This window comes from Huiozyma naganishii, chromosome 3 (assembly GCF_000348985.1).
Source record: "Huiozyma naganishii CBS 8797 chromosome 3, complete genome".
Taxonomy (NCBI): domain Eukaryota; kingdom Fungi; phylum Ascomycota; class Saccharomycetes; order Saccharomycetales; family Saccharomycetaceae; genus Huiozyma; species Huiozyma naganishii.
In genome coordinates, this window is record NC_035924.1 from 71,505 (window position 1) to 99,268 (window position 27,764).

The window sequence follows — 27,764 nt, forward strand, 5'->3', positions numbered from 1 at the left end:
TACGTGTACAACTAGTATACATATTCCATCAATCCAATCGCTCGATTTGCGAAGTCTCGATCTGACTCAGCTCTTGTGCCTCGCGCTTACCTCTCTCGACATCCAGCATTTCAAGAATGGGCAACGACAGCAACAAGAGAGCAAAAAGCAGGTAGAACGCATACCTGATGTTGTGCGTTCTATCCGTGACAAGTCCAATAAGGAATGGCCCGACAATCGACGAACCTTTGTCAGTGATGCTGAATAAGCTGAAAAAAGTGGACTCTTTGCCCTTTGGGATGATCAAACTGAAGACGGACCTCGAGACGGCGGATAACCCACCGAGGGAGATTCCGTACCAAACAGCGAGTATGTACATTTCGAATTTGTGCTTTAGTCCAATGCTATCAAACACAAACCCTAGCATACCGTATAATGGGATGAAACTTGCCCAGCAGATGATGTATATCAGCGTGCGATGTGGTAGCCAGTTTAACTTTTTGGAAAGAAACTGCGGGATGACAAATGCACCAATCATTGCGTTGATCATTGTCAACACGCTAATCGTTATCAGGTTTAACGTAGTCATGTGTAATTCAGTCTTGGAGAAAAGAATGGCAGTGGAGTTGATCGTCGTTATTGCGTCACTGATGATGAACCAACTTAGCAGAAAAATCATGACATCTCTGAGTAGTCTTGCGTGCACAAACGCATCCCACAGAGAGGACCAGCCGTAAGTCAGAGATTTTAGAGTAAGCCTCCGTTTCGCCACCAAATTGGTGTAGGGGGACCGTTCTGCGACAGGTGCGATATTCGAATTTTCCTCTGTGTGAGTGGTCAACTGTTCTGGCAGATCGTGGAAAAGCCAGATCATTGGACATTGCCAAATTAACCACCAGACACCAACAAGTAACACCGCGATCTGGACATCCACCTTCGTTTTGCTCATGTTGATTAACAACATTGACATCAGCTGAACAAGCAGTGCACTGGAGTACCCTATACTTGCACCCCTACCGCTGATAATACTCGTTAGTTTATCCTCCACCTCGCTGACATCAAATTTAGCCAAACTAGTGGAGAATACCGGCAACAGAGAGTTCCCCACCACGTTTATAACTCCAAAGCAGGAGTTAGCAATGATGTACAGTAATGGTAAAGTGTAAAACTGCGCCGTGTCTAGTCTCGATATTCCGATCGTGGCCAAGGCCCCTATGATACTGAAAAGAACCAGGACATTACCTTTGAACTTCACCGAATTCCAGCAATCGACGATCCCCGACACAGTAATGACGACCACAGTTTGGAACAAAACAGAAATCGAAAATGTATACAATGGGAAACTAGAGGTATCAATCATCAGCCTTTTGTTGAACAAGGGCAGAAGACATTTGGCATGTTCAGGGGTGCAGCGCCGCGAATGGTTCTCCAATTGCACACCATTGGCTCTCGCAAACTGTTCAAGCAGCAGAGGTACGTACGTAGACACAACGGACACGACAAATGGCTCGCTAGAGAACGAGTAGAAATACCAGCCTTTGATATTGTTCTTTACAAGCCTCAAATACGCGGTGTCCACCGGATCTAGCGCACCACTTTCCATATCTCGTCAAATTGGACAAGTTTTTACGTGGGTCCTTTGCAACAATGGAAGGTACGCCCTTCGTAACAAGAACGACTGCGAATCAACAAGTATTCTGTATGGGTGACGTTCACGTCAAAAAGGTCTGATATTTCAGTTCTACGATTTCTTTCAATATTTTTTGTTCAAAATCCCTCAAAGCGTTGACATTTGTATACGAGGTCAATTATACCTGCTCTTTCGCGAGGGAGTGAGAGTTGTCCAGGGACTCATAGTAGCATTGATTTTGATTACATGTTTCAGACTTTACTTTACTTTTCTTTCAAAGGAGTGTTAGTCTATGTAGAGGATATGTACATTGATAGGATACAAAAAGGTCAGAAAAAAAAAAGAGAAAAAAAGAGAGGGAGATAAGCTTAGTAGGAGTGGAATATGACCCTGCTGCCTTCCGTGTACTTTCGAATTTGGTTTGGGATACGTTATACTAGTTAAAAAACTGGTGTCAGATATGTTTGGGCTTTTTTTTCTATTTTATTTTTGGTTAAAGGTAGTTTACAATATTATTAGTTTGGAGTTAACGTTTGATGTCTCTTTAAATGCATAGGATATTATGACGAAGGGAAAGCGCCTCAGGATTAATGATCTGATTATGCGGATTCTGGTTGAACTTCCACTGCATGGTCGGCTTTTGCCCCATTTTCTGGCTGGGCGTCTTCCTCAGTAGATTGTGCAGAGTTTTCAGGAGTGCTGGAGGTGGAGGTGGCTTGACTTTGGTTGTGTTCGTGTTCATGTTCGTGCTCATGTTCATGCTCGTGGTGGTAGTTGTGTTGGCTGTTGTTGTATTGCTGTGGGTATGCGGATCTTGGGATGTTGATCACCTTCATTCCAAAGTCATCCAACACGTCGCCAGTTAAAATTGCCTCCACCGTCAGTTCCTGCTTTGGAGTCGCATCCTTTTGTGTCCATTTCTCCCAGTCCTTAGCACGTAGGAAGAATCTTTCGAATGGATCCTCGCCAGTGACGTTCACCTCGATGCCGTCCTTCTTCAAAGAGGCCTGGGCAACGTCGATAGTCGAGTTTTCATTTGCGACGATTTCCCTCAGCGATGCGAAGATGTTCTGTGGGTCGCCACCAAAGGAGAACTGTCTCATTCTGGAAAATGTGTTGACAACACTCATGGGGACAAACCCATCCTTCAAGAAATTGCTCTTCAAAAAGTTGTCCTTCTCCAAGTTTTCGTCACTGAAGTAGTATTCCATTTGGTTAGCCACCGTGTTGATCGCTCTTGTTGTGGGCCAGTATGGATATATGTACTGTTGCAACTGCAGCAGCTGTTTCGGTTGCTGGTACCGTCTGTTGTTTGGCGAGGAACGGCGCCTGTGGCTGTTGTCCTGGGATTCGCCGTTGTGGTGGTACTTTTTCGTTTGGTACATGCTGTCTTGATTCTGGTCGTTCGCGGTCCCGTTCTGATGCGGTCTGTTCTTAAGATACCTTCTTTGGTTTTTCTGAGGTTTCTGATTGCTGTTGTCATTGCTGCCGTTGTGCTGCTGGTGTTGGTGCTGGTGGTGGTTTCTGGAGGTTTCTGAGTTTTCGTTATCGGCTGACGTTTTCTCCTCTGTGTTTGCGTCTGCATCTGCGTTTACTTGCTGCTCTTGTTTCACATTGTCTGATTCAGCAGTTGATGCGACTGCGTTTTCCTCAGCAGATTTCTCGTTTTGCTTACCCTTTGGCTGTTTCTTAGAACCCTGTCTCTTCTTCTTTTGACCGGTGGTGGCGTTGGGTCCCTTGCCCGAGTTCTGTCTTCTGCTGCCACCATTCCCGCTTCCCTGTTTGCCGGAAGAGATTGTGATGGAGACCTCAATTGGCACCCATTTCGTGGAGGCAGACGATTTCAAAACGGGAGTTGGTCCTCTCGACTTCTTTTTGTTGGAGTCTGATCTTTCGATCGCAATTGCAGACGTGGGGACTTCAGTCTCGACGGATTTCCATGGCGATTTCGTTGGCAGAGGTGCTGGGGTCAGATTGACAGCCTGTTTCACTGGAGGGGTGTTTTCCTTAGCCGGTTCAGTGTCACTGGTCTTCGCACTGGCAACCTCGTAGTTGTTGGTGTTCTCCTCTGTGATGCTCGCAACGGGGGCAAGATCTTCTTTACTCTCAACTGCTGCGGACATTTTCTTCAGAATTCACCAATATACGCAATGAGTGTGCTAGTCTTCTAGGAACAGATTGGTAATACAAAAGAAGCAGTACACGCAGTGACCAATAAGTGGCAAACGCTTCAAATCAGAAGAAAGCGATGAGTTGAAAAATTTGGGCACAACTAAAACTGTTTTTTTTTTCAGTGCGTGGGTGAAAAAATTTTCTACGTCGTTTGAAGTGATGAAGTTGGGTCTGCAGTATGTGTGATGGTGGTGTAGAGCGTTTCGATGTCTGCCATAGACATCGGGTTGACACGGACCCTTGGCGATGGGGACTCACTCTCGGGTGTACATATGAGTGGTTCCCACGTTAAAATTATTGGGGTTTGTGTGCCGTTCGAGGTGGTGGGTGTCACCTTCGAAGGGCGATCTGCAGAATGTTTCCTGTTTGGGTAGAAGGCCAAAAAGCTAAAACTGGGAAATAAAGAAATGAAATAGCAGTATTACAGGCGTGAACCACACCGACGTGCACATTCTGAACGGTTGTTGCCTTGCTATGTCTGTGAAGGTAGTGTTTCACGGGCTTTTTCAGATAGAGCAAGGCTTGGTGTATCCACATAATGACAGTTTCTGCGCTGGATCTGAAGCAATTCATCAATAATGGGCGTGTCACAGTAACGCCCGCGTCTAAAAAAGATGAGCTCAGTGGTCCTATGGCAGGGCTGAAACTGACCGGTGAATCGTACCTTCTCGACAACTTTGAGCATTACGCGAAATTGAGACACGTTGCATATTCAGAGCAAACAGGTGGCCAGGACGCCGCCCTCTCGGAGTATCTTGCGGAGCTGGAAACAACCTTCAACGAACGGTACAACGCGAGCAACGAAGAACTGGAGGCACTTAAAGATGATGCGAAAATTGAATGGTGTAAGGGAGAAGGTATTGATGCGCCCATAGTAGACGGGAAATGCATTCTTACAGCGGAGCAAATGAAGAACCAAGAGCTGAGAAAGAAGCTCGATACCTTGACCAGAGAATACTACCCACACGTATACGCCAAGCCGGGAACGGACAAATTCAGCTTTATATCCAACAGTATTAGGTTGGTATCGGAGAATCAAACTATATGTTTCTCTGTCGACACGGAACAATACGAGTTCGACCACGACGAGATCATGGAGATCGGTATATCCGTGTACGACCCAAGAGAGAACTTGAACACACGGACGATCCCGATCACCAGAAACTACCAGCTGGTCGTAAGAGAGTCCATTGGCCAACGGAACCGCAAACACGTCTGCGATTACAAGGATTGCTACCTTTTGGGCGAATCCCTTGTACTGAGCCGCAAAGAGTGCGTCCGTTTCATTCAGCATTTGGTAAATTACTACTTTATTTGTACTACTCCAGAGGACAGGACGTGGTCACGGGCCATCTTAGCGCACAACGCGAGTGGAGATATACACCTTTTGAAAGATATGGGGGTCAAATTCCCTTGCCCTATAGACTACGATCTGAAGACTCTCTCCTCGAATAGCATATACGTGCTGGATACTGAGAAATTGCACAAGTGGTGTTACGGTGAAATATGTTGTAACCTTGGTAGAATGTTGCAACTTCACCGAATCCCACATTCATTCCTGCATAACAGTGGCAACGATGCACACTACACTTTACAGTTGCTTTTGGCCCTCTGCGATATAAACCATAGAAGGGTGTACCGATTGGATGATCTTAAGTACATGGGTGACAAGATCAGGACATTCCTACGAGAAATCAAGGAATCTCCGGGGAAAGTTCTGCCCATGAGTTACGCTGTTGCCGTGTTGGAGCACTTAGATCCCGCACCGGCACCTCCACCCGCACCGGCACCTCAGAAACCCGACAAGGGCAAGCAGAAAAGCGATAAGGGCAAGAAGAAAAATCGCAGGGAGAGGAAGCAACGTTTCAGGGAACTTCTCCCACAGACGGAGTTCCACGGAATGCGGGCCTACGACACTGCAGAGAGGGCATTTCTGGCAACTCTCAAATAGAGAAGGTCCACTGTAGTAAAGTATCATTCAAATTCCTATCTATACATACATACACTGTATATAGGAAAAAAATATAAAATTGCATAATCGCCCTTATTCAGGCAATAGCCTCCTTCAACAAGCCTTCCAATTTGCCCGCTTTCTTCAAAGTTTGCAAATCGTCATTGCCACCAATGTGCTGCCCCTTGATGTAGATGTTAGGGACGGTCTTTTGGCCGTTGATGTCGAAAAGGGCCTCCTGGATCTCGGGCCCGTCGGGCATCTCGTCCAGTTGCAAGACAACAGCCTCTGACTCCGGGATCTCCAACTCTTTGAACAGTGTCTTCAAAGTGGCTCTACAGTAAGGACAGTACGTCTTGGAGGCGACGAAAATTGGCTTTTCGCCAATGAGTTCTTTGACCTGTGTGACAGTTTGTTGGGATACCATTCTTCTAAATACTGGACGCGCTAGAAGTCGTGCAGTTACGGGGAACATGTAACGGGAACAACCAACGCAACAGTCAAGACAGTATCTTTCCCCTTTTGCCCAGACCGTCCAAGTCACATATCTCCTGTCTTTATATAGGAGCATTCCACACAGTTCTACGAAAAAGAAGGAAAAAAAAGGGAATCCAAGACCACGTGACCATTTGTGTCTTAACACCCAGACACCAAAACAGTTTAGGGCTTTACCTCTGCCAAAATTAGGGCTTAATGTGCGGCTGTGCAAACCGTATATGACGTCATTAAAATTGCGTCACGTGAAAGTCACGTGATTTTAAAAATGTTGGCATCCGAAAAGGGAAATAAAAAAGGAATGGGAAGAAACAATGCAGGTGGCCCAAAAGGGGAAAACTGCAAACGTGCCTTATCTGACTTAATCAATAGTACCGTGAAGTGGTAGTGAACAGTTGGGTCCCCCCAATGGAGAGAGTTTGTGCTGTATCTTGAGAAGTAGCCAATTGAGCAGTCGATCAACTGTTATCGTTGCTGTTGTTTGCAGGGAATTGTAAGTGGTGGACGCTTGAGCAAGGGAATTATGGGGTTTTGGTCAAGCCACCAACACTCGGCAATAACAGACACCGTTGACCGGATAGTCTCGTCGCAGAAGTATCCGCTGGAAGTAGAGCTGGATAACTTGGTAAACCTGATCAGGGAGTCCAGCGACTATGAGTACACGATGAATCAGGAGGAGTGTGCCATTGTGTTGCGGAAGAAGCTCAAGTATGGGAACAAAGTGCAGCAGTCGCGGTCGTTGGACTTGCTGGACTTGTTCATCTCGCAAGGTTTGAAGTTTGGGACAATGTACAACGACGAGAAACTGCTCGACAGACTCGACGTTATTGCCAACAACAAGGATACCAACGGGAAGGGTGTCGTGTACAACAAGAAGATTATCAGTAAAGCTGTCAAGTACATCATGGACTGGAACGCATACATCGTGGACATGGGCGCAGAATCCAGCAGGACATACGAGGGTATAGTCCGTCTGAAGGATACTCTGGGTACCGGTTCATCTTCCAGTCGCAGTAAAAGGACCCCAGATATTGATAGACAGCGTCTCAATAAGGGTGGGCCGGACATGGACAGGGACAGGCAAAGGTCCCGTAGGAGAGCTAACCAAAGGAGACATCGCGGTGGTTCTAACTTTATGGACGATGTGGCGGACGATTCCGTGTTCAGGGCACCACAGGACCCTGACTCCCTTTACAGGATCCCACAGATCGACTTGAAGAAACACGCACCCAAGATAAAGATGGTGATCAGCGACGCCCTCGCGGCAGCGGTATCGCTTGACAACGCGCTGATGGTCTTGCCAGAGAATAAGAACGCACTGACGGACAAGGACACCACATCCAAATTTATCCAGGCAAGAGCCATTAGAAGGAAAGTGCTCCGGTATTTACAACTCGTCACCGAGGGCGAGTTCTTGGGCAGTTTGATACACGCTAACGACGAGCTGGTGAAGGCACTCACTAAATACGACGAAAGAACACAGGGCGAAGACGACGACGAGTCCTCTGATCTGAGTGAGGACGACTCAGATTTCTCAGACGACGACGAACCGAGCAGCTCCGGAGGTTTCCGCTCTGACGAAGCCGGCAGCGACGATCCATTTGCTGATAATCACCGCATCTAAAGATGTCGAGTCAAATGTCTTCCTCTGCCAAACGAATTGCCGAACTAATACGGCTGTTACTTGTTAGCTGTAGATAGTTATAACATGTAGAGAATATGTAGATGGTTCAATCCTTCTTAAAGTTCAGCGAGAGACTGTTGACACAGTGTCTCACGTCCTTAGGCAACCCCAATGCCTGCTTCCAGCCTTCTCCTTGGAAGATGTGGCCCATGTGGCCCCCACAGTTGCTGCACACAATCTCGGTTCTTACCATGCCCCCGGAAGAGTCCGTCACGTACTTCAAAGAGTTCGGCAACTCCTCGTAGAAGGAGGGCCAGCCACACCCAGAGTCAAACTTTGTCTTACTCTGGTATATCGGCTGCAGGCAGTTCGCACAGTAGTACGTCCCTTGCTCCTTGTTATTCAAGTACCGCCCGCTGTGTGCCGGTTCGGTCATCTTATCCCGCAAAATGCGCAGCTGTGCTGCACTTAACTGCTTGTTCCAACTGCCCGGCATTCTGCTTGTCTGTGTGACTATGTGCTTGACTGTAACTTCCTCTGTTATCACAGCCACCGATGACACCCTTAAGTGCTGCGACTGTAAATTCACTTTCGCACTGTGTTTCTGATATACGTTATTTTATCGTCAGAAGATGCTGCTAGCAGAGGGGTCCCCATCGTTGCGAGGGTTGGTATAAACGCATCACTCCCAGGGCATTCAGGATCTACTACACTGAACACGATGTCACATTCGCGGCAGTCTTCCTCTGAGATTGGCCGTACGTTGACCGCGGCAGATGCTGTGGACGAGAACAACATCGTCAGTGGTGCTGGTGCTAATTGCAAGACACCGTTCATAAATGACGGCGACTGGAAGGAGTGGTCCGTGGAGAATGTCGTTAGTTGGTGCCAGACGTCACTGAATTTGCCAGACGACGATGTTCTGTGCCGACAACTCGCTGAGAACGAAATAACTGGGGATCTGCTGCCCGAATTGTGTCTGGACGACTGTAAAGAGTTGTGTACAGGCGATAATGGTGCGGTTCCCGCTGTAGAGGGCACTGTTCAGAAGGCAATACGGTTCAAGCTGATGATTAACAAGCTGGTTAACGAAAACGGTACTCAAAAGGACGAGCTACAAGAGCAGCAAGAAAACATGGCCATATCACTACGAAACTTGTACTCCACGGTCTCGACGAAGTTGCAAGAATATCAGACGCAGTACACTAGTCTTAGAATGGACCTGTTGGAACTGTTCAAGAATTCGAACAATGCAGCTACAGAACCTGCCACATCGCGTAATGGCAGTAGATCAGGTATCACTTCATCGGCACACATTACTTCTGCATCACAGTCACCGACCAGAACCGCGAGACCACCAAACGTTAATACACACTCTGCACAGCAGGCCCAATTCCCGCCGCATAGCCAGCTGTCGCACTCGCATTCCCACACGGGGCATATCGCAAACAGCGCAATGAGCTCTCAGGGAGGTGGTCCACCACGGAAGGATAGTGCCGCCTTGGCTCATACTGGTGGTACGGCTGGAATCACAAGCGAGCCCTTAAAGCAGCTGCGGGCGTCTAAGGAAGATTCGTGTGAGCGGATTCTGAAGAACGCGATGAAACGACACAATTTGAACGACCATGATTGGAGACAGTACGTCCTTGTGCTTGGATACGGTGATCAAGAGCGCATCATCGAAATGCATGAGAAACCCGTCGTGATGTTCAAGAACCTGAAGCAGCAGGGGCTGCATCCGGCAATCATGCTGCGAAGAAGAGGAGACTTCGAGGAGATGGCTTCCGGGAACAGTAGTAATGGAAGTAACAACAATACACCCGGTGGGAGATTGTGACACGCAAGCAGAGAGTGTGCCAGAGAGAGAGAGAGAGAGAGAGAGAGAGAGAGAGAGAGAGAGAGAGTGTGTGTGTGTGTCTATATGGACATTATCGAGTAGATATTATTATACAAGTTCTTATAGTGAGTTTTTGTAAGGGTTGAACTTCTTCTTCGCCTTCATGACCTTTATCCTTTCCTGATCATCCTTGAATTTGTTCAGCAATTGGTTGATTTCTTGTTTCTTCCTTTCTCTTACTTGGAACCTGTAGAAATCTTGCTTTGCTTTCTTGTCGACCATTGTCAGGGCCCTGATTTTATTCTCATGCTTGGACAAAGGATTGCTGTTCAAAATCTTCTTCCTGATCGAGTTCAAGTTCTTTGTGTTCTTACCAACGACTAGTGTAAACCCATCTTCGTCGACAATGGACGTCTGCGCGTTCTCCTGTGCCTCTTGTTCACGAGCCTCAAACAGCGCCAAGTGGGAGTACACTTCTTCCTTCAAGTACTCCAAATTGATTGGTTTGTAAAAGTTTAGAAATGTGTCCACAGAGGGCGAGTTGTATTCCCAATTTATCCTCTCTTGTTCTTTCTTCACGTTGGAATACTTCTTCAAAGCGTTGAAGCAGTTGTTGACACTAGACTGGTCGACAAACTTCAGCAGCGCCGTGTTCCTGGGCGTGAACCGTTTTTCGTCCAGGTTCCCAGTGCTCAGCAAGTCAGACGTGAGCGCGGACAAATCCACTTCGTTAAGCCCAAACTCGTCGTTGTACAGTAAATCCTCAATATGCGACACCGTGTCGTACTTCGAGCATATACTTCCCATAACACGCTTCAAAGAATCAACGCTCGTCAGCAATGGTATATTGACCAAGAACAGGCAGTTCAACTCGCTGGCCACCTTCGATTCATGCTTCTTAATGAACATGTAGTGGAAGGCCTCCGAGTCCAGTTTCCCGTGCGGTGGCAGCCTGAACGGCACCACCAGAAACCCGTTTTTCATCGAGCTGACACTCATAACGCACAGACCTCTGGGACTCACACTCGCACAACAAACGACGAGGTACCGATGCACACACGCTACAGAGAGAGGAATTTTGTTCTTAATACACGAAGGTTATCAAATTTTCCAGTTTGCTCAAAAACATAGAAGGTCACGTGGACGGTTGCCATGGAACACACAAGGTGCGTAGTGGTTTATTCACAGGATGGGGGGTTGCTTTTGAGTCAGCTCTTGGTCGGGCCGGCATCTTCATCTGCTTTGGTAGTTTTCAGCACTCTTTCGCTCTCCTTCATGAGCTCGTACAGCTGGACCACCTGGTCCGACGACATTTTCTCCAATTGCTGCTGCGACATGGTGCCCTCTTGCCATTTACCGTTGGTGATCATGTGCAGGTAGTCCTGCCAACTGGTCAAGAACCCGACAATATGCAGCGGATTATCTATGTTTTGGTGCAAATGGAACTCGCTCTTCACGTACGTATCCCCAACCGATCTTTGCACTTCGGGCAAGTAGCGTCTGTGGGCCCTTAACAACCTTCTGTACAGGAGCAAGGGTGGCAGCAGCGTCTCGCCGTGGGACGCAAGCCCTCTCTTGAATGTTTCCAATCCAGTACGTTTCAACATAAAACCTTCAGCGCTTCTACTGTGCTCGAGCTATGTTTATGTATCTCATAGATCTGTTTTATCAGGTTGTCTTTGCTTTTCTATATATATAAATTATAGTCGTCACGTTTCCTCATACTTAAGCTGGTATGGCTACTTGCTCGAGGCTTCAAGCGGGCGACTCATTGGAACCCCTCTGGCAGTAGGCCCAACTTACTCATTCTGATCTTGACGGCGTTTCTGTGCCCGTCGAGGCCCTCCACTTTGGCAACGCACATAACGGCCTTACCGATGTTCTCCAGACCTTGCGGCGTAACGTTCTGCGAGGTGATGAACTTCTGGAAGGTCGATGTGTTGCAGCCACTGTACTGTCTTGCGTAGCCGTATGTTGGCAGCGTGTGGTTGGTCCCGCTCGAGTAGTCACCGCACGACTCCGGGGTATACGAACCGACGAAAACGGATCCAGCGTTGTCCACCAAGCCGACGTACTTGTCTGGGTTCTGGATCTGTAAGATCAAATGTTCTGGTGCGTATTGGTTCGACATGTCGAAGGCCTCCTCGTAGGAGTCGCACTTGATTATGGTGCTGTGGGAGATACATTTACGCACAATTTCCACTCTTGGTAGTGCCAACGCTTGTTCGTGAACCGCTCTCTGGATCTCGTCTATCTTTGCATCACTCAAGTTGACACCAACAAGAATGACTTGGGAGTCGACACCGTGTTCAGCTTGAGACAACAGGTCCGAGGCGACAAAATCAGCATCCGCATCCTCGTCTGCAACAACAAGGACTTCGCTGGGCCCCGCTGGCATGTCGATGGAACATAGAGCCTGTGTGTCGTTTTGAACGTACATCTTTGCAGCGGTGACAAACTGGTTACCAGGGCCCAAGATCTTATCCACTTTGGGGACAGATTCCGTGCCGTAGGCCATCGCGGCTACTGCTTGAGCGCCACCGGCGAGGACGATCTTCGAAGCGCCAACTTTTTGGGCAACGTACACGACCTCTGGGGAGACCTTCCCATCAGATTTCCTTGGAGGAGTCGCAAAGACGATTTCCTTACATTCTGCCACTTGTGCTGGGACACCCAACATCAGAGCGGTACTTGGCAAAACAGCAGTACCACCTGGGATGTAAAGGCCAACTTTCTCGATCGGTCTTGGGAATCTGGAACAGGTGACACCGGGTTGTGTCTCGACGACAAGGGGCTCCGTCTGTAATTGAGCAGCGTGGAATTTACGAACGTTCTCAATGGACAGGTCCAGTGCCTCCATCATTTCTTCACTCAAATCTTGATAACTCTCCGGTGGGAATGGTGCATTCATCACTGGGGTGGATAACCGAACGCCATCGAATTTCTCAGTGTATTCGATCAAAGCTTTGTCACCTTTGCTCTTTATGTTGTCAATAATAGGATTGACCAAGTGCATAATTTCTGTAGTTTTTTGGATCGGTCTTGTTACAGCCTCTTGCACGGCAGCAACGTCCGAGCCCTGGATAACTTTCAGGTGAATCGGAGCGGAAGAGTCGTCCGTTTTGGTCTCTGGTTTACTTGGCAGAAATTTAGGTTTCGCGTCACCTTTCCTCCTGGTGACTTTCAAGTTCTTTAGGTTCAAGTTGTTCTCAACTTCGCTTAACGAGACACCGTTGGCAACCAGCTTGGTCAGGGCGAAATAAAACAAGTCGGCTGCCTCCCATGCGAGATTCTCCCTCGAATCGGATTCTGTGAGTTCCTCTGCCTCCTCCTTGATCTTGGCGTTCAAAAGCTCTTCATCGTTGAACAGTCTTCTCGTGTAGGACCCCTCAACTGCATTGATCTTCCTGTCAGCAAGCAGAGCCTCGAGCTCGTAGAGACCGTGCTTGGACTTGCCGAAGCACGATTGGGTACCCAAGTGGCAGAACCCGTCGCCAGCCTGCTGGACCACGAACTTCAAAGCGTCGCCATCGCAGTCAATTTCAATAGAGAGCAGCTGCTGAGTGTTACCGGACGTGGCACCTTTGACCCAGATCTCGTTTCTGGACCGTGAAAAGTACACGCCGACCTGCTTCTCGATGGAAAGCTTAATAGATTCCGTAGAGGAGTATACGAGTCCAAGCGCCCTGCTGTACTGGTCGACGACCAACGTGGTGTACAGTTCGTCCTTTCTATCCGTTCTGATGTTCGCCAAGAGGGCCTCCGTGAAGGAATCCACGGTGATGTCGTCGACGGACTGGACGGAGCTGGGCACTTCGGCCAAACGTTCCTTGGGGACTGCGTCACCGAGAGCACAATTGGTGTAGACAGTGTTCACCCCATTGTTCAACAGCTGTACAAAATCATCCTCGGAGAACTGCTCGGGACTGGTCACCAGCAGCGAAACGGTTGCGATTTTCGAGCAAGTGGACTGAACAAACTTCAAAACGTCAGTGACGTTGCTCAATTGACCTGCGTCGACGACCGCCTCGGGTGCCAACGTCAAAAATGGCTTACTCGCGATCACCTCTTGGTAACCGTTGCCGTATAAAGGAAGCACAGGGAAGCCCATTTCAGGAGTGTCGATCTGTGTGCGTGCGATGCCTGTAACTGAAGTGCTGTGAATAATTATACAAGTGAACTCAATTGCAAATATGGAAGAGACCAGACGTTATATATATGTATGTGTTTGGGTGTGTAGCCCTCTTCCCCTTCCGGTTGAGGGGTGTGAGGGACGTGCGCGACGCGCGGTATGAGTCAACCCTCGAGTGGACGCTAATCCGTCTGCGTCGCCGAGATCCACGTGATGCTGGAAGCTGTCAGATTACGGCAGCGACGGAAATTAATGATGTGATTACCTGCGGAATTGTTGCACTGGGCAGAGTCAGAAGTCGGAACCAGAGTGGTTCAGTACTGTGCTGGTGCGGGCTCGCTGGCCGCGTCGGCTGCGCCGTTGTCCTCGTACTGGAACGGACAGTCGATGCTCTCGTGGCCGGTCTTCTCACAGAGGACACACCAGAGCTTCCTGCCCGCGGCGGCGTCGACCCGTGTAGGTGGCTCGTACACTGGCAGCGTGCTGGGGGCGCCGCCACCTGTCCCTGCCCGCGTCTCGAGCTCAGTGACGCGGCGGTGTGCTTCCGCGAGCTGCTGCTTCAAGGTTGCGATTTCCTCGCTGCTGTCTTTGCTTGGCGTTGCTGCGCTCAGCAGTTCTTTGTTCAGCGCTTGGTACTCTTTTGAGAGCGATTCGTTGTGCATCTTTAACTGGTCGCGCTCCTTGTCCCATTTGATCCGGGCGTGCTCCATGTCCGTTTTGTAGTGCGTGAGAAACTCTACCTCTCTTTGCAGAGCCGCAACGTCTGCTCCACCGGATTGTTGTTGTTGCTGTTGCTGCTCTGTGCGCTTCGCGCTCTCCTTCAATTCTTCATGGAGCTGGCTGACCACCTCGGTCAGTTGCTTGTTCTCCACCTCGTAGTACTGCAACTGTTTCTTAAAATCGCTCGCTTGCTCCGCCAACTTACCGGTCAATTCTACCTTCTGCGCCTCGAGCAACCGGAGCTGTCTCTCGTACTCGTCTATCGCAGGCTGGATCTCCTCTAGTACTTGCCGCTGCTCGTTCAGCAGCCGTTCGTACTCCGCCAACCTTCTTCCTTGTTCATCCGTCGTGTGTTGTGTAGTGGCCCCGACTGCCACTGGTGTGCGTTCCATGTCTATATCAGTATCGCCCCGGTATGGTGTGCCCAAGGACTTTATCGGTGTTGGCGTTCGAGCAGCATTGTCATCACTATCAATCTTCGCCAAGCCATTGCTCACTTGTCGTCTGATGACAGTCGACCCAGTACTGTCCATACTACTGGACCGATAATTCAACGATGCTTGTGGCTGTGGCTGTGGCTGTGGTGGTAGAGTGCCTCTTCTCGAACTGTTCCTCGAGGTTGCCCTCTCTATCAAAGAGGCGACTTTCGCAAGCTGAATGAACAGCCCACTGTGCGGGTACTCTGTCTCAAAGTACCGCTTTCCATTGAACGTCCCGTCGTTCTTGCCGATGTTGGCCAGCAGATCAACACCCGCGTAGTAGCCCGGCTTGTTGTCCACCACGCCAACGTACTTCAATTGGCCGCGCCCAACGTTCGGTATCTGTATGAAACAGCCCGTCTTGCTCTCGTACCGTTGAAGGTCCATGACTGTCGGGTAGGTTTGGGGTCAAATGGGGACGCACACAACCGGATCTGGCCCTCCTGGAGGGGTGGCATGGGGTCCACTGACACTATTAGGCGTATTGTATACAAAATCACTGAAAAATTGCGTATCACTGCAGAGTGGACTCGCGATGAGCACTGAGTCGCAGGATGCAGAGAGGTACAGTTCACGCTGTGAGTGATACGCACGAGGATAGTGTGTATTGGCTATGTGTTATTACCGGGGGAGATCATCCCGCGAGCTCTACGCTCCAAAAGGACTGCCCCTGATCTGATTCCCGTATGACATCCGATTCACCTTCCTGTTGCGCGCAATTGAGTGCTACAAAGACGACAATCCATTATCCCAATGGCAAATAAGCGACTACCCGCAGAGCACTCAACCAACAAGCGGTCCCCACGCGGACAGCCGACCGGCCATCACTACGCCCCCGCCCTCTCCTATTCACGCATCGGTCACGTTATCGCTTCGATTTTTCACTGAGCGCCGCATCTCTTCAAACGCAACTTGCTCTTTGTGATAATGGACTGCTGGAATGGGGGTTACAACTCCGGTCCTAGCCTGTCAGCATCGCTAGAGATAAACTGCTACATGGTCATATAGCACACTGGAATTTGCAAACGATGGAATCTTTCAAGAACAAGCATCCAGGCGTTTATCGATGGTATCTGCTTGCCAAAAAGTCTATCCCTGCGACAGGATTCTGACGCAGCGGATCTTCAAATCTACAGTGAATACCGCTGTTGCGTTCATCTTTATTCTGATTCCGAAAGTGAGGGAACATTTGGGTACCGAACCGGCCATGCTGCCCCTGATCTCGGTGATGGTTCACCCGGGGAGAAGGGTGAGCGGCACCATTCAGGGAGCTATCTACTGTATCACTGGGCTGATATTCGGTCTGGCGTACTCGATATTCGGGAGGTTTCTTGCACAGCAGTGTATTGGTCCCTCTTGGAGGACTGTCAGTGAGGTGAACCAGGTTTTGTACAATTACAAGAGATTTGAGGCAGGTTTGGCGATACTGGCGATGTTTGAGACTTTCATGCTGTTTTTCCACGGGTGGATGAGATCCATGTCGCACCACTACTTTGGGATTGTCTTCCCACTTTTCCTTGTGGTGCATTTCACTTTCTTGGCGCCACTCACATCAACTCCGGGGATCATCGCAAAATCGTTCAGTACCCCGTTCTACATGGGGATAGCCATGTCGCTCTTCTGGAACATTGTATTGTTCCCAGAATTTGGCTCCACGTACCTCGGTAACGCCACTGTAGGGGCGCTCAACGAGATCCATAAGGACCTCAACGATGCGGTCAAGTTTTTCATATCGTTGGACAACACAGCACCACAACTCTACAAGACTCCGCCGGTCACTCTACCGAAATTGTTGAAATATAAGACCGCGATCACGAAGCAAGTAGCAAACTGCGACCTTGTGCTCCAGGAATGCATCTACGAGATCTCTTATTCGTACGTCTCGCCATACAGCGTCACGGATATTCTGAAAGTCTACAAAGACATGTCCATATTCATCAATGGTATCGTGAATGCATGCCAATTGCAATTTATTCTACTGGGGAGAACAGACACATACTCCAGCGAGGACGTCGAGTTTTACTCCAAGAAGGAGATATCGTTCGCCAACGCGGACAAGCTGTTGTACGTCCTGGATCATATCCGCCTACCTATCTTCAACCTGCATAGACAGATGAGCAAGTGCCTCTACGAAGTGTCTGCTCTTATCGCGTACTCATACGATGTCGACTTGAAAAAAGTTTACCATGACCCAGATCTCTCAGAAGATTTTTGCCCAAGATTGTTGGATAAGAACAGTCTTCAAGCATTGGATCTCAATGCTTCGGTCGCCAGACTTCAAGAGTTGTTGGAGGAGTTCGACTCCTTTTTTAAACAAGAACTGCTAGACAGTTCGAGAGACTTGCTGACCCCTAACGATGAGATGTTTTTGCTGTCGTCGTTTTTGATGAATTTCAAAGAGGTCACTAATGAAGCGGTCCGTTTAAATAGCACCATAAAGGATATCTTCCAGTACAGGCTGGATCGAGAGAAGAAGGGCTGGATGAGAGGAAAAAAACTATGGTTTACTTTTCTCAAGAATTTCCAATCATTGAAGAGGTGGTACGTGGGTAACGCCACGAACGTTACTGAAAATGATTCGTTGAAGGGTGTCCTGCACATGGAAGGTGTAACGGAACTGGTGGCCCGCAGACCAACATACGCGGAAAACGAACTACTGATGCAGAAAACTACCACACAAAGAACAAGCATCTCCACGAACCAAAGCCTGTTGCCGACTAGCAACGTTGAGCAGGTAACTAGGAGAAAATTCATTAACATTAGAACATCAGTGCTAGATTTCATGATTTGGTGTGACAATTTCTACAAAAGATCCAGGGACCACTTCCGGTTTGGATTCCAAGTCGCTTTAGCCTTGATGCTTGCCTCGTTTCCTATGTTTGTTCCATCTATACGGCATTGGTACATCGACTATCGGGGTGCATGGATTGGTTTCGTGTGCATCCTATGTCTGGAGCCCTCGGTAGGTGGCACCTTCTGGGTGTTTTTCCTAAGAGCAGTTGGGGTGGTCACCGGCGCTGTATGGGGGCTTGTGTCGTACTATGCGGGGACGCATCAGAAGGATCCGTACTTGGAGGTTGTCATCACCTTGTTTGGTGCAGTTCCTGGGTTTTACTTCCTACTGGGTACACCGTACGTCAAAGCTGCCATTATTCAAATCATCAGTATTTATATTGTGATGGCTGCAGCTATCATTCCCTCGTCAGTACCCGGAGGGATTGTGGTTAACTTCGCCAAAAGATGTCTTGCAGTAGCATATGGAGGTGGTGCAGCACTTCTTGTACAAGTGTTTGTGTTTCCTATCAAGGCAAGGGATCAGCTCAATGAGGAAGTTGCATTTGTTTGCGGGTGTATTTCAGAACTAGAGTTGATATACGCAACTAATCTAGAGGGCGAACCGTTTCAGTTGAGCATGGGTGATAAGAAATACGAGAGGATGGTTAAGATTTCGAACTCAGCAAAGGCTGCTCTAAGCCGTGCTGAAGCCTTCAACAAACTGACCAGGCAGGAACCAAGGTTACGGGGGAGCTTTACCGAACTGGAAAAGATCTTCACCCAAATTATCTTCATCCAACGCCAGATTGTTGAGAGGATGGATACTGTGGCTCTTATTCGAAAGCAGTATGGGAGCGCAGTCATCGAAGAGTTGAATAGTACTGTGTATCCTTACCGGAGGCAGATGGTCGGCAATTTCACATCTTTGATGAGAGCGCTACAAGAGGCTTTCACGACAAGAAGTCCATTGCCTCAGTTCCTGCCTAGCACAAGAGTATCTCACCGAAGACTGATCAATAAAGTTCGGCAAATTCTGGAGGTGAGGACGAAAGTTGGTGTGCCGAGGAGGGAAAAAATCATTAAGGATCTATCTCCACTAGACGTTGAAACCGAAGATGAGGAGGAAGAGGAGGCGTTGTCCTTCAGTAATCTAAAGGGGACCAAAATGACAAGATCCTCGTCGAACGGAGAGACTTTACCAAACGAGCAAGATTTTCTCTTGAAGGAAAAGTATTTGTCATGGAACGCTTCGAGTGCCGCTATGGAGGAGATTATCGAGTATATGGAGGAGTTGCTGTATTTAACGAAGTTGGTCGTAGGCGTCAATGAGTTCAAATACGGATTTTTATCGCGTCCGTTGTATGAGGATTGGGCTGCAGAGGCGATCAGGGGATTTGATGAGTTTATTAAAGGCAAGCTTGCAAGTACTGAAAGTACGTCAAGTGGAAGTAATTCTTCCAACCAGCAGGATGCTGCAAGTGCCCCTCCCTCAGTTAGCCCTCAACAACCGTCTCTGTTATCTGGTACCGAGGAGGAGAGCATTCGGAGTGGTATATCTTCAACAATCGAAGAAAAACCTGTGCCCTTGAATGCAGGTAACTTGAACAAAGAAGATGGAAATTTCATAAGTAGGAGACAATCACTAAATCTAGCCAGGATTGCATCGTCTAGAAAGGGCGAACAGTTACCGAAAAACTTTAGAGATAGAACGTACTCCATCGGTGGCAGGACTGGACTGGAATTTAGCAAGACCAATCCTTTGAACAGAACGAAAACGCTTGGTGATGCAGATTCGGAATATGCGGAGAGTGGTGATACATCTGATTCAGACGAAGAATTGCCTCTAGCATTGAGAAGAGTTGTTAACAGGATGACGAAAAAAGGGAATTAAACTCGCTCTGAACAGAACTCAGGTAAATGAGCATGGTGAACATTTTATTGTAAAGCAGTGTATTTAACGTGATGGGTACATATATGAGAAATAGCATATTTCAATAATAATGGGAGGTAATTATGCGTGTGCATTTGCATCCATGCCGAACTTGTGTTACAACTAAAGGAGTTTCTGGTTCAGTACTTCATAAAGGTAGTTGTAAAGATGAGGGAGATATATTCTCGTATCGTGTGTGTTTTTTATTAAAGATGCTTTCATTTGACTTCTCATATATGGGGTCAACCACAAGTATATGAAATTCCACCATTCCACCAAATGCGTGTGTGCTTAATCAATTTCGATTATTTCTGGATTCTCCGGAGCCGACTCTTTCTTAGGTTTAGGGTTTTTCTTTTTCGAGCTTGGTGCATCGGTTTCTCCACTTGTATTTCTTCTCTTTTTTGAACTCTTTCTTAAGGACGCTCCAATTCCCAGAAACCGTGGTTGTTTTGCGATGTCGTCGGCACCGGTGGCTTCATTTGGGAGAGCTTTAGGTGGGATAATAGGGAATCCAAAAAACAGTTGGCCCTTTGGTAAGTCCAACCTTGCCGGTATTTCATTTAGTGATAGATTGATTTTTTTAAAAGACGTCTCTGTATCATCCTTCGTCTTTGGTTGTTTCCCTGAAAGTTTCAATCCTTTCCCCAAAAACAACGACTCGTTATTGGTTGTGTTCAAAAGTTCGTTATATTTTATCCGTTTCGACATGGGTCCTAGTGTGCGGTTGCTGTTCGCAGCAGCTTTATCGACTGGGGCTTTTATCTTGTCTGAAAATCTTTCGGGTTCGACGTATCCTATGGGTGGAGCAAAATCTGTCACCAAATCTGTTTCCACGACGCATATGCTCTGTATGGCAGATTTCGGTTTTACCTCTAATATTTTTATGCCATAAATGGTGTCATTGTAGTTAATTTCTATTATATCCTCGACGGTCAAAGTCGAGAAATTCCTTAGCGCAGTCTCTAATACAGCCTTTGGATCCGAAATGTCCAAAAAGTCGGTCGACTGCGGTTCTAATTTCACAAACCGGCCCTGTGGTACATCAGTGGACAATACCTCAACGAGCCCACCAACTGTTATACCGAGACCTCGGAACATCCATTTGGGTAGATACACTCTCCCCTCCTCCGAAGTAAACTCGAGAACGCCACCAAATGCCCGTGTATTGCTCTCCCGGGCCAATATCTCAAACAGCATTGGGTATTTAACGTTTAAAACAGACAGTTTGTTCAACGCACTTGCTGGGAGAAATATCTTACCGCCATAGTTGGCACCTGGTTTCTTGATCCGGTCGTTCATAGCATCGATAGGATAGCATCTAAACGTCTCTTTAAATTGGTCCCGCATTCCCGGCGCAGCAGCGTGCTCCGCCATCAAACCCATCAGACCAGAGAACATCCCAAAACTCAGTGCAGTAACTTTAGTTTGGCTCAAATATACAGTTCCAGTGATCTAAACCAGAGCGAGAGGTGGCAACTCATCGCTCTTCGATATTTAAGGCTGATATATATAAAATTACATGTCGAAATTTTGCCAAAATGATGATAGTTAAGATCACTACAATCTGCAAGAGTAGCCTCTGTATACGAGGGAAACCAGTCGGTACGCGTGCTTCAGGTGATATTTGGCGACGCATATCAAGTGGTGAGGGTATTTAAATGGTGAGAAAGGCAATTGGGGATGCGGAAGATATCTCCGCAGGCGAGGACGAATCTCTTTATGAAAATTTGGACCATTTGAAAGACTTGATCCATAGCGGGGATGAACGATCAGAGAGGGATGAAGACGAAGGGAGCATAGATGATGAAGGCCATGATAGTATGGCTGATAAAATTACACCCAGTGACCTTGACTCTGATGAAGAATACAGAGATGATGCGTTGCTGGCCGAGTTTTCCGACTACGGGGAAGTTTCAGATGACAATGACAATGATGACGAACAGGATTTCATGGATGCGATAAGGGAAGCCAACAACTTCAAAGTTAAGAAGAGAAGGGGCAAAGGTGCGAAAAAAGAGAAGGCACCGAAGAGGGAGCGACCCGTAGATCCTGAGATTGCCCAGTTGCTATCTGAAGCGAATGAAGCGTTTGTGCGAAGCGATTTACCTGTAGCAGAGAGATTGTTTAATGAGGTCATCAAGAAAGATCCGAGAAACTTTGCCGCGTACGAAACACTAGGTGATATCTACCAGCTGCAAGGTCGCCTGAACGATTGCTGTAACTCTTGGTTTTTGGCCGCACATATCAACTCCTCCGACATAGAGTTTTGGAAAGTGGTTGCCATATTGTCTGCAGATTTGGAGCATTACAGACAAGCAATATACTGTTTCTCTCGTGTTATTAATTTGAATAAACAGGACTGGGAGACAGTATACCGCAGAGCAACGCTGTACAAGAAAATTGGACAGACCGGAAAAGCACTGGAAGGGTTTCAGAAAATATACGCGAGCAATCCATACGATGCTAATATCTTACGAGAACTGGCTGTACTGAATGTTGATTACGACAGACCGGAGACTGCCGTTGAGCTGTATATGAACGTTTTCAAGGACAATGTGAAACGGCGTAAGGCGATTATTGATGCGTTTGAAAACGCCGTAGGCTCCTCAGATGAAGACAACGACACATCCGACGACGAAGAAGACGAAGACGACGAAGAAGATTTGGATCAAAATGCAGAGGACGAAACGAGATTGGAGGAGATGAGACTGTACCCAGGCATCAATTGGAGAAGAATCAATAGGAAGTTTCAATGTATTCCCTTCGACTGGTCCTCACTAAACATTGTAGCCGAGTTACTATTGAAAATCCCGGGAAGAGTCATTGAAAGTATCAACACTATCAAGATGTGTGCTCGCTGGATTGAACATCGTGAATTTCAGACGTTCTGGGACAATGCAGTAGATGACACCGAGTTCGACGACAGAAGACTGAAAAATAGTAGGTACGACTCGTTATCCGATGAGGAAAAGGAAAAATCATACACTCTGCCAATTGATATTCGGATACGATTAGGGCTTTTAAGACTTGAAAACGAAAATATCCTTGAAGCACTGAATCATTTCCAATTCCTCTACGACGAAAATTTTGCAGAGGTATCAGACTTGAACTATGAAGTTGGGTTAGCACTGACTAAAGCCGAAAAATGTAAAGAAGCCATTGATTTCTTCATTCCTTTGTTGTCACTAGCCGAATTCTGCAAGATTGAACTATATGAAAATTTGGGGAAGTGCTATAAAGAGACGGAAGATTACGAATTGGCCAGAGAATTCTATGCGAAGGTAGTGGAGCTGGACCCTGGATCCTTAGAGCATAAATTGAATTTGGCAGAAATACACTATTATTTGGGTAACACGGATATCTTCAGAGTGATGCTGAAGGAAGTCAAAGAGGCAAGAAAGAAGCAAGAGGAAGAATTGTACAAAAAGCTGGAAAATCCGCTGGCTGACCGTACAGAAGAAAAGGAGACGAGAAAAGGAAAGGAAATGGAGCCGGAAGAAGAGTTTGATGAGGAGAACACAGGCCCAAAAGATATATCAACAAAACCGCTACTGGAGGACAGTATGTTCAGGCAGTTTCACGGAAAGAGGAAGAAAACGCCCCAGGACATTGAACGTGAAAAGGTGGAACGTGAAAGAAAGATCACTTTGAAAGTTGTTGACAAATTCTTGAAGTTAAAAGACTACGAGGATGCGTTTGTATTAGGTGATATGAAAGGGATAAACAAATGGATTGATATTGTTTCGGATCTGGTGGACGTTTTCTCTTCCGTTAAGAACTTCTTCGTTCGCAGCCGTTCCAAAAAGTTTGTTGGAATAATAAGACGGACAAAGAAATTCAATACAATCCTAGACTACCAATTGGAAAGACTTTCCAAATTATCCGATGGTGACAGCTTGTCTGACGGTATGCCAGTAATGGAAGAAAGAGTTACGCTTACCTCAACTACAGAATTGCGGGGTTTATCGTATGGCCAGTGGTTCGAACTGTTTATGGAGCTCGCGCTAACACTTACAAAATATCACAACGTTCAAGACGGGTTGAGTGTCATTGATACAGCCCAAGAAGTAAACGTATTTTGCCAAGACCCAAGTAGAGTTAAGATGATGAAATTTGTGAAATTAGCCATTATCTTGCAGATGGATGAAGAGGAGGAGCTGGCCGAGCATTTGAGAAACTTGCTAAACCAATTCCAATTCAACAGGAAAGTATTTCAGCTGTTCATGTACAGTCTTTCAAAGGGTGAGTGTGCCTTTAACATCCTTAGTTCGACTGTTCAACAGAAATTCTTTTTGAGGCAGGTTAAAGCTTTTGATAGTTGTCGCTATGGTACACACGTCAATGGACAGGCATCCATTACAAATAAGAAAGTGGTCAACCCTGATAAAAAGGGGTCGCCGTACCTTCACTATATCTACGCAGTTCTCCTGTATTCCAGTAGAGGGTACCTATCTGCCTTACAATACTTGTCCTTGTTAGAAGAGGAGATTCCAGACGACCCCATGGTCAATTTGTTGATGGGTCTTTCCCACTTACAGCGATCCACGCAGAGACTAACAGCCTCCAGGCACTTCCAAGTCCTTCATGCTCTAAGATACCTTTACCGATATCACGACATCAGGAGCGGATCCTACACAGAACTAGAAAAACAGGAAGCAGACTACAACATTGGCCGAGCTTTCCATTTGATTGGACTAGTTTCCACGGCAGTAGCGTATTACACTAAAGTGTTAGAAAATTATGAGGATGACCAGTTAAAGAAACATGCTGCGTACAATTGTATTATAATTTATCAAGAAAGCGGTAACTCTCAGCTTGCAAACAGTATAATGGCCAAATACTTGAGTGTATAGACAAGCGTACATAGACTTGTTTGTTTTATAAATGTTGTGATATTATGATACTAGGGTTCTTTTTTTTTATTTTTATTAGGCGTTTCGTATATGTTTCAAGATTCGCAGCGGCTAGACTGATCCAGGATGAAACGAGCTTTAACAAGATGAAGTAAGACAGAATGCAGATCCGTGTGACTGTATATGTTATGGGCTCTTGTGGGTCCCAGTTTTTTGTTATATATGGAGATGGTGTAACTTTTTCTCTTTGATGTGGTGACTCTTAATAGTGGATTCTGAGCTTGATTGTACTGGAAACCAAAGAAGAAAGACAAGAATTTTCGAAAATGACGACTATTTACAGAACAATTTGGGCTACCAAACCAGATTCAACTTCGTTGTTGAAGCCGAGTAGTGTATCCGAGCATTATACTACCGTTTTATCCGGCACGGTGAGTAGCAATGATATAAATAACGTTTACAATACGCGAAATGCGCTCTCTTCTATTCAAAACACCCCAAGATTAAGTTCAGTGGCTTTGCTTAGTTCCAATTCGGCAGCAAGGTTATTGACCAGTCTCAGTACAAGTACGGTGCGTGTATCCACCACAGTTTCGAACACAGTAGATCATACTCTGTCCGCTAAACCGAATCTGGCATTCTCCGAACTCTCAAATGTGACCAAAACAGGATCAGCCAGAACAATAGGACTATCAATAGGTCTACCAATTGGCATATTTTGTTTTTCCTTGCTGGTCTTCCTAATATACTTTTACTTCTTCAAGAACCCCATATTATCATCTAACCGACCAGTCTCACCAGACTTTTTCCATAAGGAAAAGAAAGAAGAAAGAATCCCTCTTTATAACCCATTCAACCAACCTAAAGGGGGAGGACCTAGTCATGATGAAATCAAGAACGAAAAATTTGCAGCTGGACAGTTTGGGGGTCTCGAGAAAGACGCCTGCAATTATAGCATTAAATACAACATATCCAGGCCCATTAAGGAACATATTCTAACTCCCAAAGTGGCACTGCATCCATCTTCCAAAGAACTCAATGATATAGACAAATATTTGTACGAACAGCCGCCCAATATCTACCGTGTCGATTCCAAACTTCCACCCTTAGATCACTCAAGAGAAATCACCAATGTGGGAAAACACCAAAAGGATGCCTCTGATGACAGATGGAAGTATAACTCGCCATTGAGTAAATGGTTTTTGAGAGGATCTACTTATTTCAAGGACAAAAACATCAGCGGCTTAAGTCTCGCCGATTCTGTGACAAATTTGACACCAACGCTACATTTGAAACAACTCAACATATTGCGGAAGAACAAGGAGGGTTACGCCGCTGAGGCCAATGTGTTAAATGTGGATGAGACGTCGCCCATACTGACCACAAAACATCCAAACTATACGGACACGCTTGAAAAGGGGTCTACGCCGACAGAAGCGCATGTTTCGATTGTTAAATCACCTATTATAGAACGACAACGTCGGGTACCCAGTCTGATATACGGTGAGGTCAGCCCCCAATTTCTTGACGAGTTTGAGGACAACAACCCGGTTAGTCTGGAACACGCACCGGCGAAAGTTCATAGGAAGAAAAAAAGTACAGAGCGCTTCAAACAGAAATTGCAGGAGAAGAAGCTGCCGCAGCTGCCTGCAACGGACGAGAAACCACAGTTACAAATCGGACATGTGTATCAAGTAGCGAACGATTATGCGCCGCACCTTACGGACGAGATTTGGGTTCAAAAGGGTGAGTTTGTTAGAATTCTCGTGGTGCATAACGACGGCTGGTGTCTTGTGGAGAAATGCGCTCGGGACGGTACGTCCAAATCGGTACTGGACCTGATGTCGAGTGACGGTGGTAGTAAAAATCGGAAGTATTTGAATGACGACAGAGGTATAGTTCCAGCGGACTGTCTTGCAGAATTGGACGGTTGAGGATATCGCAGAGGTGGTTGACGAGTCCAAGTAGACCAAGATGACATTAGAAAGAAAAAAAACTGTTTATCTGTCTTTATATATGTAAGTAATCTAGTTTATATTCGTCATCGTGGAAGAAACGGAGGCGTTTACTGGAAGATTTGGACCTTGTTGTCGATGAAAGTCTTTTCACCGGCGGCTTCAGCTGGTAGACCGAAGACCAATTGGGAGTGGACGGACCAACCCTTTGGAACGTCTGCTGGCAGAGCGGCTCTGACCAATGGGTTGTAATGCTGCAAGTGAGCACCTAGACCCAAGACTTCCAAGGCGTCCCAGGAGGTGATCTGGGCAGCACCAGAACTGTGGTCGGCGAATTGTGGGAAAGCGGCGGCCCAGGCTGGGAAGTCGGCTTGCAACTTCTCGGTGGTCTTGTCGTCGGTGAAGAAGATGATGGAACCGAAGGCTTCGTCTCTGGCGGAGGCTGGTCTCAACTTCCCGGCCTCAGCGTCGATACCGTTGGTGACGGCGTCCCAGACTTTCTTGTGGCTCTCACCGGTTAGGATAATGGCACGGTTGACCTGGGAGTTAAAGGCAGTTGGGGTGTCTTTAATGATAGCCTCGACGACGGCCTGGATGTCCTTGGTGGTGACACCGGCTGGCAATTGTGGTTGCAGCTTGTAGATGGTTCTTCTGGTGGCAATAACCTTCAAGAAGTTGGCGACAGTTTGGGAGCTCATTGTTGAAATATTTGGTGTTGGGTTGTGGGGGGGTGTATAAGTATACTTATTGGTTATATAGCAGAACAGAAGAGAAAGATACAAACAGAATAACCCATCCAGCAACATTTCAGAACAGCATTACCAGATCGGTATTTATACGCTTTGCGATCGCTGCTCTGCTGATGCCAGATCTGTCCTTTGGAACAGCGCGTCGCGCACTGGACGGTTCCCTTATTATGTAAGTTGTTACTAAACGGGAAACGGCAGAGATCTCGAGAAGCGTTAATAGGAGAAGCTCGCGACGGTGGTAGGACAGGCTGCCACCACCACCACCACAGTGACTAAGGGACAGCCATGCTTCCGATGGTACCGTGAGCCGAGAGCGCCTCTTGTTTAAGGCCGCTTTCTTTTGTTGAGCTGGTGACGGAAATGTTGTAAGATATTATGTTATACAGTTACCTATGTGAGCAACTTAGTCAGCAAAGTAGTACGTAATAGAGGTATGTTTCTTAGTATATTCTCTGTGGGGGGTGTCATGGCAGGAGGCGG

The 27,764-nt window shown here is 47.1% G+C and overlaps 16 protein-coding genes across 16 annotated transcripts; 6 read left to right on the top strand and 10 right to left on the bottom strand.

Moving 5' to 3' along the window:
- Positions 1-28: 28 nt before the first annotated feature.
- ATG22 (Atg22p) lies at positions 29-1,582 on the bottom strand (the record flags this gene model as incomplete). The annotated part of the gene is made up of 1 exon (XM_022606736.1): positions 29-1,582. The coding sequence occupies one exon, from the start codon at positions 1,580-1,582 to the stop codon at positions 29-31; it is 1,554 nt and encodes a 517-aa protein (XP_022463402.1).
- Positions 1,583-2,208: 626 nt separating this feature from the next.
- Positions 2,209-3,732, bottom strand: SRO9 (Sro9p; the record flags this gene model as incomplete). Its single annotated transcript, XM_022606737.1, has 1 exon — positions 2,209-3,732. The coding sequence occupies one exon, from the start codon at positions 3,730-3,732 to the stop codon at positions 2,209-2,211; it is 1,524 nt and encodes a 507-aa protein (XP_022463403.1).
- A 587-nt stretch (positions 3,733-4,319) lies between these two features.
- GFD2 (Gfd2p) lies at positions 4,320-5,732 on the top strand (the record flags this gene model as incomplete). The annotated part of the gene is made up of 1 exon (XM_022606738.1): positions 4,320-5,732. The coding sequence occupies one exon, from the start codon at positions 4,320-4,322 to the stop codon at positions 5,730-5,732; it is 1,413 nt and encodes a 470-aa protein (XP_022463404.1).
- Positions 5,733-5,829: 97 nt separating this feature from the next.
- Positions 5,830-6,303, bottom strand: GRX1 (dithiol glutaredoxin GRX1; the record flags this gene model as incomplete). Its single annotated transcript, XM_022606739.1, has 1 exon — positions 5,830-6,303. The coding sequence occupies one exon, from the start codon at positions 6,301-6,303 to the stop codon at positions 5,830-5,832; it is 474 nt and encodes a 157-aa protein (XP_022463405.1).
- Positions 6,304-6,750: 447 nt separating this feature from the next.
- On the top strand, positions 6,751-7,851 carry LSB5 (Lsb5p; the record flags this gene model as incomplete). Its single annotated transcript, XM_022606740.1, has 1 exon — positions 6,751-7,851. One exon carries the CDS (start codon positions 6,751-6,753, stop codon positions 7,849-7,851), a length of 1,101 nt encoding a protein of 366 aa, XP_022463406.1.
- A 106-nt stretch (positions 7,852-7,957) lies between these two features.
- Positions 7,958-8,347, bottom strand: MXR2 (peptide-methionine (R)-S-oxide reductase; the record flags this gene model as incomplete). Its single annotated transcript, XM_022606742.1, has 1 exon — positions 7,958-8,347. One exon carries the CDS (start codon positions 8,345-8,347, stop codon positions 7,958-7,960), a length of 390 nt encoding a protein of 129 aa, XP_022463407.1.
- A 225-nt stretch (positions 8,348-8,572) lies between these two features.
- STE50 (Ste50p) lies at positions 8,573-9,688 on the top strand (the record flags this gene model as incomplete). Its single annotated transcript, XM_022606743.1, has 1 exon — positions 8,573-9,688. One exon carries the CDS (start codon positions 8,573-8,575, stop codon positions 9,686-9,688), a length of 1,116 nt encoding a protein of 371 aa, XP_022463408.1.
- A 120-nt stretch (positions 9,689-9,808) lies between these two features.
- Positions 9,809-10,687, bottom strand: RRP7 (Rrp7p; the record flags this gene model as incomplete). Its single annotated transcript, XM_022606744.1, has 1 exon — positions 9,809-10,687. One exon carries the CDS (start codon positions 10,685-10,687, stop codon positions 9,809-9,811), a length of 879 nt encoding a protein of 292 aa, XP_022463409.1.
- A 209-nt stretch (positions 10,688-10,896) lies between these two features.
- Positions 10,897-11,295, bottom strand: SDH7 (Sdh7p; the record flags this gene model as incomplete). The annotated part of the gene is made up of 1 exon (XM_022606745.1): positions 10,897-11,295. One exon carries the CDS (start codon positions 11,293-11,295, stop codon positions 10,897-10,899), a length of 399 nt encoding a protein of 132 aa, XP_022463410.1.
- Positions 11,296-11,456: 161 nt separating this feature from the next.
- Positions 11,457-13,799, bottom strand: HIS4 (trifunctional histidinol dehydrogenase/phosphoribosyl-AMP cyclohydrolase/phosphoribosyl-ATP diphosphatase; the record flags this gene model as incomplete). The annotated part of the gene is made up of 1 exon (XM_022606746.1): positions 11,457-13,799. One exon carries the CDS (start codon positions 13,797-13,799, stop codon positions 11,457-11,459), a length of 2,343 nt encoding a protein of 780 aa, XP_022463411.1.
- A 335-nt stretch (positions 13,800-14,134) lies between these two features.
- On the bottom strand, positions 14,135-15,406 carry BIK1 (Bik1p; the record flags this gene model as incomplete). Its single annotated transcript, XM_022606747.1, has 1 exon — positions 14,135-15,406. The coding sequence occupies one exon, from the start codon at positions 15,404-15,406 to the stop codon at positions 14,135-14,137; it is 1,272 nt and encodes a 423-aa protein (XP_022463412.1).
- Positions 15,407-16,085: 679 nt separating this feature from the next.
- KNAG0C00530 (uncharacterized protein) lies at positions 16,086-19,685 on the top strand (the record flags this gene model as incomplete). The annotated part of the gene is made up of 1 exon (XM_022606748.1): positions 16,086-19,685. The coding sequence occupies one exon, from the start codon at positions 16,086-16,088 to the stop codon at positions 19,683-19,685; it is 3,600 nt and encodes a 1,199-aa protein (XP_022463413.1).
- A 330-nt stretch (positions 19,686-20,015) lies between these two features.
- Positions 20,016-21,125, bottom strand: KNAG0C00540 (uncharacterized protein; the record flags this gene model as incomplete). Its single annotated transcript, XM_022606749.1, has 1 exon — positions 20,016-21,125. One exon carries the CDS (start codon positions 21,123-21,125, stop codon positions 20,016-20,018), a length of 1,110 nt encoding a protein of 369 aa, XP_022463414.1.
- A 260-nt stretch (positions 21,126-21,385) lies between these two features.
- TFC4 (transcription factor TFIIIC subunit TFC4) lies at positions 21,386-24,580 on the top strand (the record flags this gene model as incomplete). Its single annotated transcript, XM_022606750.1, has 1 exon — positions 21,386-24,580. One exon carries the CDS (start codon positions 21,386-21,388, stop codon positions 24,578-24,580), a length of 3,195 nt encoding a protein of 1,064 aa, XP_022463415.1.
- A 326-nt stretch (positions 24,581-24,906) lies between these two features.
- Positions 24,907-26,514, top strand: FUS1 (Fus1p; the record flags this gene model as incomplete). Its single annotated transcript, XM_022606751.1, has 1 exon — positions 24,907-26,514. The coding sequence occupies one exon, from the start codon at positions 24,907-24,909 to the stop codon at positions 26,512-26,514; it is 1,608 nt and encodes a 535-aa protein (XP_022463416.1).
- Positions 26,515-26,645: 131 nt separating this feature from the next.
- On the bottom strand, positions 26,646-27,233 carry KNAG0C00570 (nitroreductase family protein; the record flags this gene model as incomplete). The annotated part of the gene is made up of 1 exon (XM_022606753.1): positions 26,646-27,233. One exon carries the CDS (start codon positions 27,231-27,233, stop codon positions 26,646-26,648), a length of 588 nt encoding a protein of 195 aa, XP_022463417.1.
- Positions 27,234-27,764: the final 531 nt, after the last annotated feature.